We start from the raw sequence: 14,048 nt of genomic DNA, 5'->3' as shown, positions 1-14,048 counted from the left end.
AAAAAATCAAAAAATAAAAAATTTTAAAACTTCACAGAATGGCTTAGAATACCCGTGGCCACCCACTTTGAGTGAAATTTTAATTTTTTTAGGTGCAAAAAAAATCAACAAATCAAAATAGATTTCTGTTCCAGAAATCAATTTCTGGAGCAGAATTAGTCATGTTTTATCAAACAGATTTCTCCTTCGGAAATTAATTTCTAGCAAGAATTCCAGAAATCAATTTTTGGCAAGAATTTGATTTCTGGAGCAGAATGGTTACCATTCACGCCCTAACTGTTCAGAAGATAGTGGCGTCGGAAACATCCGAACCGACGCACAACTCCTTACAAACAAGCCAACACATATTGGGCAACTCCAAGGGTTCAAATTATACGAACAGGTGAAACTCGAGGGACGCAAAAGTGAGAGGAAAATCTTTTCTAGGGGGGGACAAAATTGAACATCAAAGCTGTGTAGTGGGGGGTCAAAATGAAATCCAACCTTATTTTTGGTTGGGCCCAGAAATTGGGCCCAACCAAAGCCCAGCCCAAGCCAACGTGATCCCGTGATCTTCCAATCTCTCAAAACAAAAATGGAAGCTTTCATTTTCATTCCATCGAGCGCTCTAGAAAATGCCGATTCTCTCTCCGCCGACATCACTCCGCGCGCCGCCGCCGCCACCGAGCTCGGCAGTCCCTCTGCTCTTCTCCTCCTCCTCCTTCCCCATCTCCCGCTCTCCGTTCTCCGCTTTCCACTTCGAAGCCAATCGCGCCTCGTCTCCTCCAATCGATCTTGGCCGTCCGTTCCCGCCGTCCCCTCTAAGCCCCACCGCTCGGCCCCGCCGCCGCCGCCGCCTCGGGGCTGCCCGTGTTCCGCCTTCGCCGCCGGAGCCCGGTCCTCCGCCCGAAAATGGCTCTCGTCGGTTCAGAAGTATGCACTTTGACTCTGCTGAGCTCGAAATTTCCTTTTTTTTTTTCTGGATTAACCTTAATGTGCCCCATGTATACATTCATTGATTTTGGCGTTGCTCATGCCATTACCATTTCCAACCGTGTTAAGCTTGGCTGATTGTTAACTTGGGGTTCAATTGGCTAATTTCTTGGCATTATAATTGGAATAGCTTGTTGATTGATTCGGATTATGTGGGCTCTTAAATGAAATCGTTTGAAATCGTCTCATTGATATGCGCAGTGCGCTCTTTTCGTCGTGTGAATGTCAGGATTTAGTAGGTTATTATAGCTCAAAGTTTTTCTGTTAGTTTGAAATATCACTTACATTAATCGTGCTAGTTTGTAATTCGGAAAGCGCTTTAATTATGTTCTCGGGCACGGTATAGATTGATCTGTAATTAGGTTGCTTGTGTTCGAATGTGAATGATTGCTCGTGCTTGTCAAGAGCGCTTGCATTTGCGATAACTACTGATGGGTCACATAAAAATAGTATAGCGGATTATAGAAGACAGCTCTCATTGTGTGGACCTTATTCTTATGGTATAGATGTTGAACGTAGTAAATGCTAGTCGGGGTAAAATCTCTTGATCGATTATTAGTTGAGATTGGTATGCATTACAAGGTGAGTTTGAGTACTTTTATGTTTGACTTGTGTGGCTTTCTTTTCTCATCGATAGCGCTTCAAACCTTGACACGTGGGAAAGGTTAGTCTGCAAATCTATGAGAGGCAGAATAGTCATGTTGGATGTATTCGTATAATTGGTGCTGATTAGGTTAGGTGGAGGTGTTGGGAAGAGATTACTCAGAATCAAAATCGTCAAGCATCGTAGAGTCTGCTAGAAAGACATTTAAAGGTTAACTGTCCTTCAAAGTGGGCTGGTTGTTTAGGAAGCGCACATGAGAGGAACTTTTTAACAGGCTTTTTTGTTATGTCGGCTAGTAGGAGGAGATGAAAGCTGGGAATGAGTCTCACGACTTATTGGGTCTCAATTAAGGGTCAACCAATGCTTGGCTGATCCTTGTCCCGCTAATTTTTTAATAACTTGTGGATTTTTTGGGTAGCATCACTCTGCTTGCGGATTTTGCTTTAGGGTGGCAGGCATGGACGCTTGGGGCTTTTTTTGCATGACCCATTACCGTTTGCTAAATTGCCCCAAAAGGATAAAAAGGCTTGAATTTTGAGTCCTTTGGCTGAGAAGTGGGCTACTCTTCATTGCACCAGAAAAACGAATTTGCTTGTAGTCAACATTTTGGGCTGGATAAGTTCTGATCTGCGATCTATCTATGTCGTTATTAAGTTTCCTGTCAAGATGTACCGCGACACTGTCTGAGAGTTGCAATTATGGCTGAAGCATCAGTTTTGAGCCTATTAATTTGCACCTGATGTTCATTTTATATTTTCTCTTCATCCGTGGCAGGCGTTGCAGCATCTTTATCTAGACTTCAGGACAGTGTGCAGATTTTCTTTGCAGTTCTTTTCTGGATGTCTCTGTTTTTCTGGGCCTCTGCATGGGACAGGAGAAATAGACCAAGCAAAGGATCAAGATCTAGAAGATGATCTAGTTAGTTCTGCTTTGTACATAGTAATTGCAAGTGGAGCGATACTTAGAATTTAGGATATGAATGATATTCAAATAGATGGTGGACACCGTTCCTATTTTCTTATTACTTAATATATCCAGGTTCTGTAACAATTGCAATCACAAAACTTATGCAACACATACATTCAATTTGGCAGGATTTAGGTTCATTTGATTATCTTCTATCAGAGGAATATCTAGTTTAGCTTCTTTGATTTAGTACACCATTGGAGGAGATGAATCTCCAATTGAATATCCCAACTGGATTTTGTCGTCTTTTCTCTTTCCCCTTCTAAGCATAGCAGCCTCCATGCTCCAGATTGAACTGTTGACATTGTCCATCCCGGAGACATGATTAATCTCTGTTGATCTGATCTGTTCATGTGAGGTTGTTATTCTTGCTGCCAGTCACAGTTGTATTGCGATGTTCTCCATGTATTTCTCGAAGTCTTTCTTTTTTCTGTCTCTCAACCGAAAGCTTTGGAGAACGCTTAACTGGTCTAACTAGGACATAATGGAGAACCACAAGATACCATCCGGTATAATTGTTCTGAAGTGAGATGTCGGATCAGCATAATCTGATCACATCAGGGTGGCATTGGGGCACAAGAACAGTTTCTAAATTCTGCAAAGATTAGCCTTCAGATAAGTATGTTCTTGCGCATTAACCGCCGAGTATCTGTAGTCATTTTAATCTTAGCCTTTCGTATGTACCAAGGGAACCCAATAAGGATAAAGCAAGTATCTTCTATAACGATTACGTCGTCGAGAAATGAACTAATCGAGGTTTGGGTAATTTTGAAGATACTCTCTCCACCTATAAGAGGAAGCTAGACTGTTACTGTAACAACCACATTGTAAAAGTCGACACTCCAGGATGACTGCTAATTTTGTGTTGGTAGTCACTCTGAAGTGATACACGACACCATGCTTATTTTTCGCGAAACAAAAGCATCCTTAGATGACGATTAAAAATATCGTGCTCATCGCTATCAATCCCTGTAATGATTGATTTCGTAGCCCATATTTGGCTGTTCATCATTTGCGATTCGTCCCAATATTGATTTTACGCGACTTATAAGTAATGTGACGACTCTTTCTTTACGATGTCGTGCGTGTGCTGCACTCGTAATGCCACGAAATAACAACAAAACGATGATAAAAACCCATGGTTATGCTAACAGCTATTGCAATTGTCTTTTCTGGGTAAGCCCATCTTGACTGGCCAGTGACAATTACATCACACTCGGGCAAATACAAAACGAATAGAATCCAAAAGGATGGGCAAATCCTCGTCGCATGTGGCTTTCTCGGAATTTACGCCTTCTGAAACTACCAAGTGTCGCGAGTTGTTTGGACAACATGGGAGAAGAGCTAAGACGACGATGGAAGTCACCTGTCTGTCTTTACTAATTTTACGTCATCGTCTTGTCGCTCGAGAAGCACATCGCCGCCCAAAATGCTCACATGAACTTGTCTGTCTGCGTGCATGGCGCACACTGTCTTCGTGTCCTTTGCTTCTTCCGTGGGCTTGTATCACGCTGCCACCATTTACAGGGTGCGATGGAGAAGGTCATGAACCGTACTGGCATTTTAATGGCGACAGCTTTGGGGTGCCAGGTCGCTCTACAGAGTCGCTGCTGGTCTTGTTTGTTTTCTCGTGCTGGTGCTCCAGTCGTGTCTGTATCTTTCTCTGCTGTTTTTATCATCTCAATCTCGATTAAACAAAAATTGTTATGTGTATATTGATGAACGAACATATAAAGGATGAGACACAGCTAGGCTTATCATATAGCTTATTCGGAAAAATTGTCCAAAAAGTCTTAAACTTATTGAACGGCGATCTTGATCATAAACTTTTCAATTGTGCCAATTTAGTCATAAACCTTTTTACAATTTGCTAATTTAGTCTTAAACCTTTTAATTGTCCCAATTTAGTCTTAAATTTTTTGAAAATTACCAATATAGTCCTAAACATTTTAATGAATTACCAATGTAGTCATTCCAGTTAATTTTGGCCGGAAATTGATAACATGATTGTCCAGCCAACGCCGACCATCCAACGTAGCGCAGTTAGCGTTCACATGAACAAATTTTTAATTTTTTTAAAAATTTGTCGTTGATTTTTTTTTATTTTACGGGCCCTCGCCTGCAGCCCTTACCCAAGGGACCAACGGAGGTCGCAGGCCCTGTGAAAAAAAAAAATCCTAAATTGATACATTTGCGACAAATTTACCCCGAACTAATTTTTTGACACAAAAAATCTCAAACCGGTATACTTGTGACAAATTTTCCCTCTATTAGTTTCCGTTAAAATTTACTGTCAAATTGCTGAGTTTGATGACATATGGCAGTCGACGGATATACCAGTTTGGAGTTTTACCATCCGTTTATCACATGTGCACCAGTATATGATTTTTCATAGTATTAATTTAACAAAAACTAACGGAGGGTAAATTTATTACAAATGTACCAGTTTAAGATTTTTTGTGATATTAACCCTAATTTAAAATATTTTACTCTATCAGGTACTTGTTGTTCTTAGTTTATCTCACAAGGTAAAAAAGATTATCAAAATTACTATTCGCAAAAGAAAAAAAAAAGTTTTCTCCCATTAAATTAAATGCATTAAATGTTCAAAAGTCTAGTTTAGTATAATATATTAAATATATATATTTCATAAGAATTTTTTAGTTTTTATTTTTGATAATTAATAGGCGTACTTAGTGAGGAGGAGTCAAGATTATATATATATATTAGATAGATGTAAAGAAATGATATTTCTTTTTTCTTTTACTGGCAAAACAAAGAATAACAAAATCTGAAGGTAGTTTTTAGCCTACGGGGCATTTTCCTGCTTCGAACTGAGGTCTAATGTCTAGGAGATAAAGGATGGGTGGTACATTGCACCATCCTCCTCTCAATTAGCATGTAATAGCAAGTGTATTAACCTACGCGGGTCACCATCCATCCTCTCAGTTGTTAGTGGTTCTTCTATAAGATGCCTCCCTCTCCTCTGTTTGTCCTCAACAGAGGAAGATCTCTTCCTCTCTTCTCTCGCTAAATGCTTCCTCTCTGAAACTCTTTAGACCCCGCAGCAGTACAAGATCGTAAGCAAAAACAATGATTTTGAGAAGCTCCTCCACGCCAATACTCAACTCATGGCTTCCTCACTCGAGGGACTCTGCACCAGAACTCGACCTCCAGGCGCTTCATCACCCAAGAACCAGATCGCTGTCGTTAACGACGCAGCTTTTCCCCTCTCCACCTCACTCTGATGAACCCACCAAGAAAGTGGTAGCATCCACCAAGCCACAAGCCTTGGCTGAGGCCAAAGCCCAAGACCCTCCAAAGCTCAGTAAGAAGAAGATCAACCTCCCTCAGAGCCATAACAATGTCGAACCAACCAAAGCTCGATCTTCTTCCATGAGAAACGATGAGGATCAAGAAGACGCAAAACCCAACTCAAGAACAGGGCCTTCTTCGCTGAGGAGGCTGCTTTCAAGTTCTGGGCTTGATGGGGCTGTTCTTGTTGAAGAGGATTGTGATGTGGTGAAGAAAGAGGGTGATGGGCTTCAGACCCTGGTTGTGGGTGGTGGAATGGGAAGCGGCGGGAGCAGCGGAATTTGCGGCGGTGGCGGTGATGGTGGTGGCAGAGGAGGATCGGACAGCCGAGATGGAGGGTTTGGATTCTACGAGAATAACAAGAATCCTGGTATTGATAGCACTGATGCTTATTACAGGACAATGATTGAAGCCAATCCAGGGAATGCTCTTTTGCTCGGGAACTATGCCAAGTTCTTGAAAGAGGTATCAACAGCTTGATTATTCTAAAAGTTCCTGTTTTGATTATAAAAAGAAATCTGTTGCCACTATAGCATGCTTGAAGTGAATTTCACTATTATGAGCTCGTTTGTTCAGCCTAATCTGATGATCTAGAATGTTCCTTTTAAGTACTTTTGAGCTGGATCATAAGTTTTTCCGATTTCGAAATAATGGATGTGAATGGAACTTCGGATGCAACAGAGACCGAAATGATTAATGAGGAGAAGAAATGGGCATTCTTTATTTTGTGGGTCTCTGTGTTTATTGCCAATTCATGAAATTGGGGTAATCCTCATGCTGCAACCAGGTTTGCGGAGATTTAGCTAAAGCAGAGGAATACTGTGGCAGAGCGATTCTGGCTAACCCGAAGGACGCAAACGTCTTGTCCCTCTATGCAGATCTTATATGGCAGACACACAAGGACACCCATAGAGCTGAGAGTTATTTTGATCAAGCAGTTAAAACTGCACCTGATGATAGGTATATCTATCTACATAAGCTGCTGTTTTTATTGCGACCTCTGTCAGTATTCCTAGCTCGGGTAATGAAGTGATTCTAGATTTTGGTGGGCTTGGATTCAAAAACTATGGGTATCCATTAATTTACCTTCTAGGACTAGTTGGAAGAATTGATCAAGTAGTTTGAAGAAGTCTGGTGGCAAATTTCTAATGTCATTCTCCAGTAAAAGTTTGTTTTGCTGCAGAGATACTTAATATCTAAATGCTGTTTCATTCGTTGCAGTTATGTCCTGGCTTCTTATGCCAAATTTCTGTGGGATGTTGAGGAGGAAGAAGAGGAGGAGGATGAACATGGCAACACTTATCCAACTGATTTCTTTCAAGAAGCTCCTCACCACCACCCTCTCACTGCAACTTCTTAAATAATCCCCTCCTACTTGCTTGGAGACAAAGCAAAATCTATTTGAGTTGTATAATATAATAGCCGAAAAGAATAGCTTCGCTTTCTTGTAATTTCGAACCAACGAACTGTAACTATATGCTCATACGCGAAAGAAAAAATTGTCTTTTTATCTTCCTTTCTTGGCCCAATTTGGCTTCTGCATATTGAGCTAAGTAAATTGATTCTGCGGAAACAGTTCCTGATCAGCCAAAAATGCATTATGAGAAGGTATATTGGTGGCTAGGGCTATATAGACGATAATATTTTGTATTTTGAGCAAATTGAATTACAGTTGGTTCTAATCAAGCCGGGATAAGTACACGAGGAGTGCCATAACTTTTGTGCATCGCTCACTTGAGTGCCACAATTTTGAAAAATTGATCACTTGGGTGCCATCGATGATTTGCTTGGTCGGAAAAACTGACGTGGCATTAATTTATAATACATTATCCAACATGACGTGTCGGAATGCTGAAGTTAGCACTTGAGAAAGCAAATGATGTCACTTGAGCATTTGATCAAAGGACAACAGAAGTTCCAATAACTTCACAAATGATCGTTTCAGTGCTATAATTTTTTAGAAGCGAACATTTAGGTTCATCAATTTTTTAAATGTGACCACTTAAGTGACAGGAAGAAAGAGAGAGTATGAAAACGACTCGTTTGAGCAAGAGAGAAAGTCTGAAAATGACCTGTTCTAATTGGGGAAGATTTTAAAAAAGCAGCAAGAAACAACCACGTTTGTTATACCCTTGTTACCCTGGACAAAAATTTCGACATTGGACTTCAGTTTATTTTTAAATATTCCATATCAGAATGGAAAGTTAAGAAAAAAAATTCATGTAAGACGATTTGCCGGAAATGGCACTTAAGTGATCGATTTTACATCGATGTGGTACTCAAGTAAGCGCCGTACAAAAGTTATGACACTCGTAATATACTTATCCCGATCAAGCCTCATGTTTCTCTATTCTTCCTTGTAAATATTTATGCATGGTGCAAGTTCAATGATACAATCAATCTGATTCTTGGCTTCAAGTCCTTATCATGGAATTTCTCTGTTGAAATGTCCCGCCGTGGAGAAGATACTATTCATGTGGTAGAATGAATTTCGTCCATAACAACAGAATCATGAGATATTTGCTGGTGTGGCCCTTGTAATTGTGGTCTGCGCTGGTCCTTGGAATCTGAGAGACACAGGAAGTTGACCCTCGAGAGTGCAAGAACACGGCTCCTATTTTTAGCCCTAGTATTTTTATAAAATGGAATCAAACAAAAATGAATGTCTATGAGACTATGTTGAGAGAGAGAGAGAGAGAGAGAGAGAGAGAGAGAGAGAGAATAGATAGAGATATTTTTGGCACTCAATATCACTGTGACCACCACCACACTCATTTCTAAATGGAGGTCTTCTTATCACTACATTGACTAATTTGATTTTACTTGATTATAGTATTCAAAGAGGCTCTTCAGAGGAGGAGGGAGGAGGGCCACCAACAATGGCATCACAAAATATCGACGATCACATCTCTCTCTCTCTCTCTCTCTCTCTCTCCCTCTCTCTGTGGATTTTACTTTCTGGTTTATGGCTACAAATATTTCAAGTCTGTGGTCACACTCAGTATTGGTCACATGTACTCTTCATCTTGTTCTATCAAAGTTATAAGCTGATGATTATCCTCATTAATTAAAACCACCGGCCACTGTCGCAGGTAAAGTTGGGTGCTAAAGCTGCAGAGGAATGATGTCATTATGCCACAATTCTTGATGGTGTTTGTAGTACTGGTTATTGCAAGTGGTTGGAATGCTTTTTGTGTTGCATGTCTTTGACTCATTAAGTCTAGCACTCTCTGATCTCTATCTCCAGTTTTGCCATAAAAATAGCATTCCTTTTAGTGAGTTGGGATCTATGCCTGCTCAGTGTTCACCACATGAAGAGGAGTTTGATAATATCAAAGGTATTTCTGCAGAAAAGCTAAACAGGGCATTTTGCGCTCTTGGTCTGAGTCTATTCAAATGGACCCAATGGAAGTACTAGATTGTCATAAAGAACCCTTTCGTTTCTTGATCGCATTCGTACACCGCAGAAGCAAAAAATGCAGGAATGACCTTCGGTTTGCCTTTTGGAATGGATATACGCTCAGTTGCTTGGAGCCAATTTTCTTTCGTACCAGTTGTTGGGTACTTGTTTATTTCTACATCAGGTGCACCCGTTTCAGACATTGGATCGAATCGCGATCTTCAATTTCTGGTTCATAATGTTTTGCCCACAAGGCACCATTTTTCCAACAAGAAAGATGGAATGTCCTAAATTCCTCGGTTTCCTCTCATTGACCAAAATTTTCAAGTATATCCTTAGTTGTTTTAAAAACTTGTGAAAGAAAACAGAGTACGAACTTGCCAAGTTATCAGTTAACGTATCAGACTCCCAAAGTGACGGTCTTGCTAAAGCTCTGTAATCTGCGGACTTCATGGATTCAACTCATGATTGAAAACTTTACCTAGTCTTATGGTTCATGAGACACATCCCACGAAGATATTCATGGACTAAATCGTTCAATTTCCTCCAAGAAATCCAATTAAGATGAAAAGCTTGAATACCCTCTAAACAGTAGAAGACTTAACAACTGACCACAACAAACTTGCAATTATGGAATATGACATTGTTGGGAGCTCGTACCCTCACCTAGAGAGATTGTCAAGAGGGAGCTAGGAGTTATCCAATGTGGGACTATTCTGATGCAGCTCACACATGTGGGGAGATCTGGAGCTCAAGTCAGAACTCGTCAACGTCTCTAATTGGACTCATCTTCACTCAAAAATTTAAACATATAATTTATGAATTGATTAGGATATATTAACTATTCAACATCACATGAATTATCCGATGTGGGAATTTTTTAAAACAAATCACGCGTGCATCTCAACAAACATGTTTGTGTTTAGCCAAACTCCTGACTTGTGGGATGGAAGCACCAGAACATTACTAGCAGGCAGAAAGAGTAGCTTCACATCTAGCAACAGATCATTCAACCATTTCTTAGAAGGGAGCATTATCTTCCTTGAACAACAAAAAGAAGCTAAAGCTTATTTCAAATCCAATCGGGCGTGTTTCTCACTTAGCATTGTATTACAACGCGCAAAAATGAATCTTGAAAACTTAAAAAAGTGGACTTCATGACGATTCACAGATTACAGAAACTGTTTCTCTTCCGCGTGTCGCAAACAGTGAGAGATATCTCCCGCTTTTCACTAATTTGAAAATTACCTAGGACCTGACAGCTGAACTTCTGAGAGAAACGTGTCGCTACTCCAATCGATTGGTCCAGTTGAAGAGGAAATTTGGGGATGAGGTATGGCACAAAGTCCCTCAAAGCATTTGAACTACTTAAGTCATCGGTGGTCTTAAATACATTTTATCTTGTACGCACCACAGGGCAACTTTGATCGCATCCACAATCCTCCCGTCATTTTGGTCAAATTCTAGTCTAGAGTCTAGAATTTCCTCTGGCTTTCCTTCTTCCAACATTTTGCAGGCATAAGAAGGAAAATGGGCCTTTTCAGAAGATTCCCCAGGATCATAATTTTTCCTGCCTCCGATGATCTCAAGCAACATCAATCCGTAACTGTAAACATCACTCTTTTCGGATATCGGGTTGTTTCTGATCCATTCTGGTGCTAGGTAACCCCTAGTGCCCCTTAAGATCGTATACACACGGCTTTCTTCCCGGCTCATTAGCTTGGCCAAACCAAAGTCCGACACCTTCGCAACAAAATTATCATCCAGAAGGACATTCTCGGGCTTGATGTCGCAGTGGACTATCTTGACTTCACACTCTTCATGTAGATAAGCTAATCCCTTGGCTGTACCCAGAGCAATATTGAATCTAGTATTCCAATCCAGAATCTTACTGGCCTCGCTATTCTTGCAAATCCATTTGTCCAGAGACCCTTTACCCATGAACTCGTAAACAAGCAGCCGGTGAGCCCCCTCGGCGCAGAAACCTTTTAGCTTGACTAAATGGACATGATGGATGCACCCTATGGTCCTAACTTCAGCTCTGAACTCTTTCAATCCCTGGTCTATACCCTCTAGTTTCTTTACAGCCAAATCTTTGAAGACCGATCCGAATCCTCCTTTGCCAATCTTTGAAGAGAAGTTTTCCGTAGCTCTACTCAGATCATCATAACTGAAGCAGATAGGCATGCAAAAGGTTTATTACTGAATTGACACCAAAAAAAGATTTAGGACTAATTAGCACCAAAGCAAAAAGTTTAGGACTGAATTGGCACAAATGCAAAAGGTTTAGGACTTTTTTGACACTTTTCCCGAACTGTCGGTTTTACAATCTGTTTTAGGAATCCAAATCCTAAGTTCACTTTTTCATTTCTCAAGTCGCAGCCTCTCCTTCATCATCTCTCACGCTCGCCTTCTACTCTCTAGTCTCCTCTCCCTCTCCACTCCGGCGGTGCTTGAATTTGTCAACTTAGATCCCCCCCCCGCCGGGTCTCTCTCTCGTCTTACCTATGCTAGTCGCCTTCTCGTCTCCTCTCGTCTCTCTATCCGTCTTGCAGGTCAAGTCCTTGCCTTTCTCGGTCGACTTTAATCAGCTCACTCTTAGGTACTCTCTCTATGTCCATTTTGTTTTCGATTTTGATGTGTCGCGGTTTCGATTTCTTCGGCAGTTTGCCATTACCAACTGATGGCCACGATTCATGACTAACCATACCCACCACCTGTTTTTTAACTTTTGTTTTTAAACTGCCCGAAATTAGTTCCTTTGGATTTCGTTTCTTATTCAGAATATTTTTCACATCGCAAGAAGTGGATTCAGCTCCTAAACTAGTGGATATTTTGTCCGGGCCGCTGAAGTTTTCATTCAATAAAATCCTTACACTCTACATGTTCAATGAAATGCCTTCGTGGTATAAATATTTTCTAAAAAGTTGTTCCATTTTTGTTGACGCTTTGTTCCTTCAGAAATTAAACAGAAAATTAAGGGAAAATTTCAATTAAGGACCCCAAGTGGGGTCAAATTCTCAAAAAGGGGTCCAAAGTGAACATTGTGTCAAATAAGGACCTGAAGTGCTCAATCAGTCTCAAATAAGGACCCGAAGTGCCCAAAATGTCTCAAATAAGGACCTGGATCCCCGGCCGGCCAAAATACCTTCCGGCCGGCGAGATAAGTACTGTTCCGGCACCGGAACAGTAACTTTTTTATTATTTTCTTTCTTTTTTCCTTTTCCTTTTCTTTTTTTATTTTTATTTTTCGTTCTCCGCCGGCCATAGCCGGGGCCGGCGGAGGTCGCCGGCCTCAGGCGAGGCCAGCCTCGCCGTTGTCGGGCGAGGCCGGCCTCGCCGATTCGAGCAGGCCGGCCTCGCGGCGGCGTCGGGCGAGGTCGGCCTCGCCGGTTGCGGGCGAGGTCGAGCCTCGCCGTTGTCAGGCGAGGCCGGCCTCGCCCGATTGCGAGCGAGTCGAGCCTCGCCGTTGTCGGGCGAGGTCGGGCCTCGCCCGGTTGCGAGGCGAGGTCGAGCCTCGCCGGATACGCGAGGGCTCGGCCTCGCCGGCTGCTGGCGAGGCTCGACCTCGCCGGCCTCGCCGCTTGCGGGCGAGGTCGAGCCTCACCGGCGTCGGGCGAGGTCGAGCCTCGCCGGCGTCGGGGCGAGACCGGCCTCGCCGGTTGCGGGCGAGGTCGAGCCTCGCCGTTGTCGGGCGAGGCCGGCCTCGCCGGTTGCGGCGAGGTCGAGCCTCGCCGGCGTCGGGCGAGGTCGAGCCTCGCGGATCTCGGCGAGGCTCGACCTCGCCTGCAACCGGCGAGGCCGGCCTCGCCGACAACGGCGAGGCGGCCTCGCCCGACGCCGGCGAGGCCGGCCTCGCCCGCCCGAGCGAGGCGCCTCGCCCGACGCGGCGAGGCGGCCCTCGCCCGCGCCGGCGAGGGCGGCCTCGCCTCGAGGCCGGCGACCTCCTCCGGCCTCGGCTATGGCCGGCGGAGGAAGAAAATAAAAAAAAAAGAAAAAGAAAAGGAAAAGGAAAAGAACAAAAACAGAAAAGGAAAAAAGAAAGAAAATAATAAAAAAATTAAAAAGTTACTGTTCCGGTGCCGGAACAGTAACTTTCTCGCCGGCCGGCAGGTATTTTGGCCGGCCAGGGACCCAGGTCCTTATTTGAGACATTTTGGGCACTTCGGGTCCTTATTTGAGACTGATTGAGCACTTCAGGCCCTTATTTGACACAATATTCACTTTGGACCCCTTTTTGAGAATTTGACCCCACTTGGGGTCCTTAATTGGAATTTTCCCGAAAATTAATGTTGTAGACCGATTCTAGGGTCTAAAGGGTTGGTTCCCGGTTTAAAAAGTCGAGAACCAGCCCTAACAAGGTAAGTCTCAAGTCTAAAACCTACTCACCCGATACCAATCTGATGGAGTTGTGGAGTCTGACAGAGAAAAGTAATATTCAAGCACTGAACTTTTACTACTGATTACATACATGTAATTTTCATGTTAAGACAAAGAATAGAGCTTTTACTGCTACTAATGGCATACGTGTGACTTCTGTTATATATTGGGCCAACATCTTTTGTAGTTGTAATGCTGATACTGATAGTGAAAAGATTGTCTGGTGCGGCACCATGGTTTTTCCCTTGTTGATTTTGAAAATTTTGCTTGTTTTCTTCTCTTTTCTTTCTTTTCAAAAATTCGCGTTCATAATAAGGTCAGCCCTACTACATCTTTATCTAGAATCGCTAGTGACAAAAGTGATTCGACGAAAATAAAAACGCACAGGAAATGCATGACATATTCCTGGCC

General features: G+C 42.5%; 3 protein-coding genes across 3 annotated transcripts; 2 read left to right on the top strand and 1 right to left on the bottom strand.

Annotated features, from left to right (window-relative positions):
• The first annotated feature begins 577 nt into the window (after positions 1–577).
• LOC115678343 (proline-rich receptor-like protein kinase PERK2) lies at positions 578–2,695 on the top strand. Its single transcript, XM_030601704.2, has 2 exons — positions 578–912; positions 2,351–2,695. Exons 1-2 carry the CDS (start codon positions 615–617, stop codon positions 2,488–2,490), a joined length of 438 nt encoding a protein of 145 aa, XP_030457564.1. The 5' UTR covers positions 578–614; the 3' UTR covers positions 2,491–2,695.
• A 2,768-nt stretch (positions 2,696–5,463) lies between these two features.
• Positions 5,464–7,253, top strand: LOC115678339 (uncharacterized). The gene is made up of 3 exons (XM_030601701.2): positions 5,464–6,322; positions 6,645–6,817; positions 7,079–7,253. Exons 1-3 carry the CDS (start codon positions 5,636–5,638, stop codon positions 7,215–7,217), a joined length of 999 nt encoding a protein of 332 aa, XP_030457561.1. The 5' UTR covers positions 5,464–5,635; the 3' UTR covers positions 7,218–7,253.
• A 3,178-nt stretch (positions 7,254–10,431) lies between these two features.
• Positions 10,432–11,444, bottom strand: LOC130138224 (G-type lectin S-receptor-like serine/threonine-protein kinase SD2-5). Its single transcript, XM_056311653.1, has one exon. The coding sequence runs from the start codon at positions 11,442–11,444 to the stop codon at positions 10,626–10,628; it is 819 nt and encodes a 272-aa protein (XP_056167628.1). The 3' UTR covers positions 10,432–10,625.
• Positions 11,445–14,048: the final 2,604 nt, after the last annotated feature.

Source organism: Syzygium oleosum, unplaced genomic scaffold (assembly GCF_021117445.2).
Source record: "Syzygium oleosum isolate NSW1041296 unplaced genomic scaffold, Sole_v2.1 Sole_v2.05, whole genome shotgun sequence".
Lineage (NCBI taxonomy): Eukaryota > Viridiplantae > Streptophyta > Magnoliopsida > Myrtales > Myrtaceae > Syzygium > Syzygium oleosum.
The sequence above is the reverse complement of the archived record's forward strand: the minus strand, read 5'-3'. Positions and strand labels throughout refer to the sequence as shown.

Excerpts from the sequence above, each read along its gene's own strand:
- LOC115678343 (XM_030601704.2), top strand. The coding sequence starts at position 615 with ATGCCGATTCTCTCTCCGCCGACATCACTCCGCGCGCCGCCGCCGCCA. Across the intron at positions 913-2,350 it reads TGGCTCTCGTCGGTTCAGAA|GCGTTGCAGCATCTTTATCT; the intron begins GTATGCACTTTG and ends CATCCGTGGCAG.
- LOC115678339 (XM_030601701.2), top strand. The coding sequence starts at position 5,636 with ATGATTTTGAGAAGCTCCTCCACGCCAATACTCAACTCATGGCTTCCT. Across the intron at positions 6,323-6,644 it reads ATGCCAAGTTCTTGAAAGAG|GTTTGCGGAGATTTAGCTAA; the intron begins GTATCAACAGCT and ends TGCTGCAACCAG. Across the intron at positions 6,818-7,078 it reads AAAACTGCACCTGATGATAG|TTATGTCCTGGCTTCTTATG; the intron begins GTATATCTATCT and ends CATTCGTTGCAG.
- LOC130138224 (XM_056311653.1), bottom strand. The coding sequence starts at position 11,444 with ATGCCTATCTGCTTCAGTTATGATGATCTGAGTAGAGCTACGGAAAAC.